The sequence below is a fragment of the Teleopsis dalmanni genome, unplaced genomic scaffold, assembly GCF_002237135.1.
Source record: "Teleopsis dalmanni isolate 2A unplaced genomic scaffold, ASM223713v2 unscaffolded_contig_1593, whole genome shotgun sequence".
NCBI lineage: Eukaryota > Metazoa > Arthropoda > Insecta > Diptera > Diopsidae > Teleopsis > Teleopsis dalmanni.
The window spans coordinates 295-8,856 of NW_024032975.1; the positions used below are offsets into that span (position 1 = coordinate 295).

Below are 8,562 nucleotides of genomic sequence, written 5' to 3' on the forward strand. Positions count from 1 at the left end.
AACCAATTGTGGTCAATTCTTCTTGATTATTTAATTCAAGCGGTTGAGTTGCGAGCATTAATGCACAGAGTTAACCATTGCTCCAGTCCAGTGCAGCTCGTAATAGACAATTTCTACCAATTACACTTACCGGCTTTTAACTTTTGATCACTGGCGTTGGATATTGTCATATATTTACTTCCCAAATTGCTGTAGTTAAGCAGAGTGCACACAAATATGATATAAATTTTTACTTCTATTAGATTAATTCTATCTAACACTATAAAATGTCATGAAAAAATTGAATATAAAGAGAACTCACTTTAACTGAGAACACATTGTCAAATGTGTTACAATGTCTTCGGATAGTGTTAGAAACCCACAAGCATGCTCCAAGGCAAACAAAGAGTTCAAACAGGGTCGCATGAATAAAAACATGAATAAAATCTTACATATTTTAGCTAATTAGTTTTTTTAAAAAGTTTTTGGATTTGAAAATATCCTCTTTCTCTACTATTTTAAATCAAGTTCTTGTCATATTAAAAGTTCTTAACGCAATTAAACAAATAACCATATGAAGATAGAACCCATATTTAGTTCTATACCATGCAATATATCTAAAATTTACCCGGAGCCTTTGAAACAGCAATCATTTTTTATCCTTTGTGGTAACCCGCAGGTCGTCCCTTGCCAAGTTATTCACAGGAATATTTTGATATTTTTTGAGTAATTAAATATTTAGGTTATACACCGAAATTTGCAAAGTCTATCAATACAAGTTCAAGAAAGAGATAAAAGACTGTCGTATATACGTATTACCACAGTTCGTGTATAAACTAGCACAATAAACTGAAAGGCTTTATTTCACAAGCTAAATAACTTTAGAATGTGACTCTAACTTGATACAATACAGTTTATAATAATCAGGAAATTAAAAACACAGATAAAGTATCAGAGTGGTTTCCCATTCAAACTGGAATAAATAAAGCGCTTCAGGAAGACAACGACTAAATCACGCATCTTACAGACGGCCTAACCCTATTGAATGTTATGAGTCAGATGGTTGTGTTATTCTAACAATAACCCCCAAATTATTGCAAGTTAAGATAGATAAGCTTCACTATTATTAAGTGTTATGGAGTACACAATAAATATTCAAAAATAAAAAGTTGATATATTCAAAAAGCACCACAGTTTATATGCAGATCAAGAATTATAAACATATGACGATGAAAATTCGGAAAAAGTTAAGAAATAAAAATACACATGAGTATGGATCCGCTATAATATTATATATACTTAAGATCTAGTCGAAACGTTAAAGGAAGTAATAATGGGTATTAAATTGTCGTGAGTATTATTTTTATAAATAATAGAGCGTAAGAGAGCTTCCTTATAAAGAAGCAACGTAGAAGACCTACTCCGATACTTTATAAACAAATTGTTGCGATGACTGCTTAACACTAATTTTGAGACTAAGTTATAAAAAAGTTCTTAAGATGGACAACAATCAGTAACTTGAAAACATTACAAGAAAAATAATTGCTTTAAAACCTTGTACGACCTGTTGTACGGTCTGTCAAAATCCTGACAGACCTCAGTTATCATTGTGTTAAAAGAATCATATCATTATTGGTTTAAATACGCTTAAGTAAAGTTTATGAATTTAATTTGTATTATTTCATTATAAACTTTTTAATAGGATTTTGGTACAGTAGATACTACTACTACTTATATTACTACTAATAAAAAAAGAATAGACATAAAATTTAGTGAATTTATTTAAAAATATTTTTATTAGAATTATTCAAAAAATGGTTAGTAATTATATGTTTCATGTATTAAGTTTACATTCTCTGAAATTTACAGAAAGGATATTATATTAAAAATGTAGAAAATCGTGCGATGGCTATATATATATTATAGTTAATTGTTTAGACTTAGACACTATTTAGAACTTTTGAAGAACTTATGATCTTTTGTATCTCGGGTATGTTGATAGGCACCTTGCTGGATTTTGTGTATAGCACATGTTGTTGAAGCAGGTCCTTTATATTCGCTTTTGTAAAGACTTGAAGATGTTGCCGTATCAGACCCGAGGGTAAAAGAAGATTGACCACCATTCCTTCGAGTAATTATGCGTTCTGTACGTGTGGTTGATGGTAATGCATATTCGCCAGTTATAATACGAGTCATCGTTGATGATGATGCCGAAGATGCTGATTTAGCATCATACGATTTGTGTGCAACATTATAAGTTTGACGTTCATTCGAAGATGTTGATAAACAAGAATCTAACTCTTTGTTTTGCCTGTGTATGCTGCTATAACTTTTTCTTTCGCTTGGAATGCCACCAATGGAATGTTCGTGCAAATTTAGAATACTCTTACGGTGAATTTTTCCATTTGATGATAGACCACCAAATTGATTCGAGTCAGTTGATACATTCTTACGATGAAAAATGGAGTTAGTTATATCCGATTCGCTGGAAAGCTCACCTTTGCGGTGATGGTACTGTTTTGAAGAAGAAATATTGGATGCATTTGAAACATTGGACACATTTGAAATATTGGATACTTTTGAAACATTGGATAAATGTGTCATATTTGAGACATTAGATACATTTTTGCATTCATTATTGGAAACAGTATTTTGTGTTGCAACATTCGCTATTATTGTTCCTAAACTATCACGTTGATCAGTTATGCTTCTCTGATTAGCACGTGTTACATGATTTTCCTTTACTGACACAATATCACTGTGCTTATTTTCAATATTAATAGTCTTTGTCGCGTTAGTCGATTTTGTAGTATTTTCGATTATATTTACCTTTTCATTTCGCTTTACAAATTCAGTTTCCGGTTCCTTCTTATTGCGGCTCCCTATAACAGTCGTTACCTTCTTTGTAGATACAACTATCAAGCCGTCCGCTGGAGATTTCGTATTTCCATTTGTGACGTTTGTATTTTTACCAGAAGCAAAACTCATTTGGTTAGTTGTCTTAAGTATAGATTGATCACTTCCTAAGTTTATCGAAGAAGCATTGTGAGTTTGTTTAATTTTAGAGACTGTTTGAGATGTCTTTGTAATGGTGTTTGTAGATTTGAAATCTTCTCTCCTTTGCATATCCATGGTACCTTCCAATTTTAAGTTGTCTGTAGGTTTTTTTGGAATAATTCTTTCGGTTCTATCCTTTACAACGTTGTCACTTGCAGTTATTTTTCTAGTTGTTTTCTTATCCTCTATTCTATAAAAATCACCCTCACTTTTTAAGTTATCAACAGGCTTTTTAACTTGAGGTCGTTCTGCTGGTACATATTTCGTACTATCTGGACTGTAAAACTCGCCCTCAGATTTCAAATTATCAGTAGGTTTTACTTGTTGCGGTCTTTTCACGTATTTATAGCTTTCTTTTTGCGTAAAACACATATCTCCTTCCATTTTCAAATTGTCTTTATGAATTATTCGCTCTGATTTTGATGCAGTTTTAAATGAAGTCTTTTCAGGAACATAAAAACTACCTTCGGATTTTAAATTATCTTTTGGTTTCTTTTGAACGGGACGGTCTGCTGCACGATATACTGTTTTGGTAGGAGAGTAAAATTCACCCTCAGGTTTCAAATTGTCTGTATGCTTTACTGGCTTCTGTTTTTCTACAAACATATATTCATCTTTGGTGGTGAAAATCATTTCACCCTCAACTTTCAAATTATCTTTATGTATAATTCTTTCAGTTTTAGTAGCTGGCTTAAATGACGGCTTTTCAGGAACACAAATTTCACCTTCAGGTCTCAAATTATCCGCTGGAATCACTTGCTCTGGTCGTACAGTGAACTGATATTTTTCCTTTTCAATGAAAGTCATATCACCTTCTGTTTTCAAATTATCCTTTCGTATAACACGCTGAGCTTTTTCAGCAGGCTTATGTTGAGTTTTTTCCGGAACATAAAAATCTCCTTCAGGTTTCAAATTATCATCATGTTTAACAGGTGTTGGCCTCTCTCCAGGTTTGTATTCCGGCTTTGCAGGGCCATAAAATTGACCTTCAGGACGTAAATTATCCTCAGGTATTTTTGGAATAGGACGCTCTGCGGGCTTGAAGTCAGATTTTTGTGGAGTATAAAATACGCCTTCTGGTTTTAAATTATCGCTTGGTTTAATTTGATTCGGCCGAATAGTAAACTGATACTCGTCTTTCTCGATAAATGTCATTTCACCTTCGGTTCGTAGATTATCCTTATGAATAACCTTCTTAGTCTTCTCAGCAGGTCGGTACTGCGATTTACCTGGTATAAACAAATCACCTTCTGGTCGCAAGTTGTCTTCTGGTTTTTTCTGGACCGGTCGCTCAGCAGGTTTAAAATCAGTTTTATCAGGTGTATAGAATTTCCCTTCAGGCTTTAAGTTATCAGTTGGTTTTACTTGCTCTGGTCTGACTACATATTGATATTCATCCCTTTCAACAAATGTCATTTCACCTTCTGTCTTCAAATTATCTTTATGAATAATTCGTTGTATTTTTTCAGCAGGTTTAAACTTTGCTTTTTCTGGAGAGTAGAACTCACCTTCAGGTTTGAGATTATCATCAGGTCGAACTTGTGTTGGCCTTTCACCGGGCTTATATTTTAGTTTTTCTGGAGCATAGAACTCGCCTTCAGGTTTGAGGTTGTCATCTGGTCGAACTTGAGTTGGTCTCTCACCCGGCTTATATTTTGGTTTTTCTGGAGTGTAGAATTCACCTTCTGGTCGTAAATTGTCTTTGTGTTTCTTTTGGACAGGTCGCTCAGCAGGTTCAAAATCAACTTTATCTGGTGCATAGAATTTTCCTTCAGGCTTTAAGTTATCAGTTGGTTTTACTTGTTCTGGTCTGACTACATATTGATATTCTTCCCTTTCAACGAATGTCATTTCACCTTCTGTCTTCAAATTATCTTTACGAATAACTCGTTGTGTTTTCTCTGCGGGCTTGAATTGTGTTTTTTCTGGAACATAGAATTCACCTTCAGGTTTAAGATTATCATCTGGTCGAACTTGAGTTGGTCTTTCTCCAGATTTATATTTTGGTTTTTCTGGAGTATAAAACTCGCCTTCAGGTTTGAGATTATCATCAGGTCGAACTTGAGTTGGTCTTTCACCTGGTCTATATTTTGGTTTTTCGGGACTATGAAACTCACCCTCTGGCCGCAAGTTATCTTCGGGTTTCTTTTGAATGGGACGTTCAGCCGACTTAAATGTTGGTTTCTCCGGTGTATAGAATTCACCTTCAGGACGTAGGTTGTCATCTGGTCGAACTTGAGTTGGTCTTTCACCTGGTTTATATTTTAGTTTTTCTGGAGTATAGAATTCACCTTCAGGTTTGAGGTTGTCATCAGGTCTAACTTGAGTTGGTCTCTCACCAGGTTTATATTTTGGTTTTTCTGGAGCATAGAACTCGCCTTCAGGTTTGAGATTGTCATCAGGCCGAACTTGAGTTGGCCTTTCACCTGGTTTGTATTTCGGTTTTTCTGGAGTGTAGAATTCACCTTCTGGTCGTAAATTGTCTTTGTGTTTCTTTTGAACAGGTCTCTCAGCAGGTTCAAAATCAACTTTATCTGGTGCATAGAATTTTCCTTCAGGCTTTAAGTTATCAGTGGGTTTTACTTGTTCTGGTCTGACTACATATTGATATTCTTTCCTCTCAACGAATGTCATTTCACCTTCTGTCTTCAAATTATCTTTACGAATAACTCGTTGTGTTTTCTCTGCGGGCTTGAATTGTGTTTTTTCGGGAACATAGAATTCACCTTCAGGTTTAAGATTATCATCTGGTCGAACTTGAGTTGGTCTTTCTCCAGGTTTATATTTTGGTTTTTCTGGAGTATAAAACTCGCCTTCAGGTTTGAGATTATCATCAGGTCGTACTTGAGTTGGTCTTTCACCTGGTCTATATTTTGGTTTTTCGGGACTATGAAACTCACCCTCTGGCCGCAAGTTATCTTCGGGTTTCTTTTGAATGGGACGTTCAGCCGGCTTAAACGTTGGCTTCTCCGGTGTATAGAATTCACCTTCAGGACGTAGGTTGTCATCTGGTCGAACTTGAGTTGGTCTTTCACCTGGTTTATATTTTAGTTTTTCTGGAGCATAGAATTCACCTTCAGGTTTGAGGTTATCATCAGGTCGAACTTGAGTTGGTCTCTCACCAGGTTTATATTTTGGTTTTTCTGGAGCATAGAACTCGCCTTCAGGTTTGAGATTGTCATCAGGCCGAACTTGAGTTGGCCTTTCACCTGGTTTGTATTTTGGTTTTTCTGGAGTGTAGAATTCACCTTCTGGTCGTAAATTGTCTTTGTGTTTCTTTGACAGGTCGCTCAGGCAAGGTTCAAAATCAACTTTATCTGGTTGTAACAAAAAAAAATCATAGAATTTACCTTAAGCTTTAAGTTATCAAGTGGGTTTTACTTGTTCCTGGTCTGATAACATATTGGATATTCTCTCTCAAACGAATGTCATTTCACTTCTGTCCCTTTCCCCCCCCCAAAAAATTTTTTTCAAAATCTTTTACAGGGAAAAATAAAACCACTCCCCGGGTTCTTTTTGTGTTTTCTCTGCGGGGCTTGAAATTGTGGGTTTTTTCGGAAACATAGAATTCACCTTCAGGTTTAAGATTATCATCTGGTCGAACTTGAGTTGGTCTTTCACCTGGTTTATATTTTAGTTTTTCTGGAGCATAGAATTCACCTTCAGGTTTGAGGTTGTCATCAGGTCGAACTTGAGTTGGTCTCTCACCAGGTTTATATTTTGGTTTTTCTGGAGCATAGAACTCGCCTTCAGGTTTGAGGTTGTCATCTGGTCGAACTTGAGTTGGTCTCTCACCCGGCTTATATTTTGGTTTTTCTGGAGTGTAGAATTCACCTTCTGGTCGTAAATTGTCTTTGTGTTTCTTTTGGACAGGTCTCTCAGCAGGTTCAAAATCAACTTTATCTGGTGCATAGAATTTTCCTTCAGGCTTTAAGTTATCAGTGGGTTTTACTTGTTCTGGTCTGATAACATATTGATATTCTTCCCTCTCAACGAATGTCATTTCACCTTCTGTCTTCAAATTATCTTTACGAATAACTCGTTGTGTTTTCTCTGCGGGCTTAAATTGTGTTTTTTCGGGGACATAAAATTCACCTTCAAGTTTCAGATTATCATCAGGTCGAACTTGTGTCGGTCTTTCACCTGGTTTATACTTTGGTTTTTCCGGAGTATAAAATTCACCTTCAGGTTTGAGGTTGTCATCAGGTCGGACTTGAGTTGGTCTTTCACCGGGTTTATATTTTGGTTTTTCTGGAGCATAGAACTCGCCTTCAGGTTTGAGATTATCATCAGGTCGAACTTGAGTTGGTCTTTCACCTGGTCTATATTTTGGTTTTTCGGGACTATGAAACTCACCCTCTGGCCGCAAATTATCTTCGGGTTTCTTTTGAATGGGACGTTCAGCCGGCTTAAACGTTGGCTTCTCCGGTGTATAGAATTCACCTTCAGGACGTAGGTTGTCATCTGGTCGAACTTGAGTTGGTCTTTCACCTGGCTTATATTTCAGTTTTTCTGGAGCATAGAATTCACCTTCAGGTTTGAGGTTGTCATCAGGTCTAACTTGAGTTGGTCTCTCACCAGGTTTATATTTTGGTTTTTCTGGAGCATAGAACTCGCCTTCAGGTTTGAGATTATCATCGGGCCGAACTTGAGTTGGCCTCTCACCTGGTTTGTATTTCGGTTTTTCTGGAGTGTAGAATTCACCTTCTGGTCGTAAATTGTCTTTGTGTTTCTTTTGTGCAGGTCTCTCAGCAGGTTCAAAATCAACTTTATCTGGTGCATAGAATTTTCCTTCAGGTTTTAAGTTATCAGTGGGTTTTACTTGTTCTGGTCTGACTACATATTGATATTCTTCCCTTTCAACGAATGTCATTTCACCTTCTGTCTTCAAATTATCTTTACGAATAACTCGTTGTGTTTTCTCTGCGGGCTTGAATTGTGTTTTTTCGGGAACATAGAATTCACCTTCAGGTTTAAGGTTATCATCTGGTCGAACTTGTGTCGGTCTTTCTCCAGGTTTATATTTTGGTTTTTCTGGAGTATGAAATTCACCTTCAGGTTTGAGATTGTCATCTGGTCGAACTGGAGTTGGTCTCTCACCAGGTTTATATTTTGGTTTTTCTGGAGCATAGAACTCGCCTTCAGGTTTGAGATTATCATCAGGCCGAACTTGTGTTGGTCTTTCTCCTGGTTTGTATTTCGGTTTTTCTGGAGTGTAGAATTCACCTTCTGGTCGTAAATTGTCTTCTGGTTTCTTTTGAATAGGTCTCTCAGCAGGTTCAAAATCAACTTTATCTGGTGTATAGAATTTTCCTTCAGGCTTTAAGTTATCAGTTGGTTTTACTTGTTCTGGTCTGACTACATATTGATATTCTTCCCTCTCAACGAATGTCATTTCACCTTCTGTCTTCAAATTATCTTTACGAATAACTCGTTGTGTTTTCTCTGCGGGCTTGAATTGTGTTTTTTCGGGAACATAAAACTCACCTTCAGGTTTAAGATTATCATCTGGTCGAACTTGTGTCG

General features: G+C 36.2%; 1 protein-coding gene across 1 annotated transcript; it reads right to left on the reverse strand.

The window, feature by feature from the left end:
- Positions 1-1,759: 1,759 nt before the first annotated feature.
- LOC119664199 (titin-like) lies at positions 1,760-8,556 on the reverse strand. Its single transcript, XM_038073736.1, has 2 exons — positions 6,568-8,556; positions 1,760-6,353 (listed from the first exon to the last, which is right to left on the reverse strand). The coding sequence occupies exons 1-2, from the start codon at positions 8,429-8,431 to the stop codon at positions 1,927-1,929; spliced, it is 6,291 nt and encodes a 2,096-aa protein (XP_037929664.1). The 5' UTR covers positions 8,432-8,556; the 3' UTR covers positions 1,760-1,926.
- Positions 8,557-8,562: the final 6 nt, after the last annotated feature.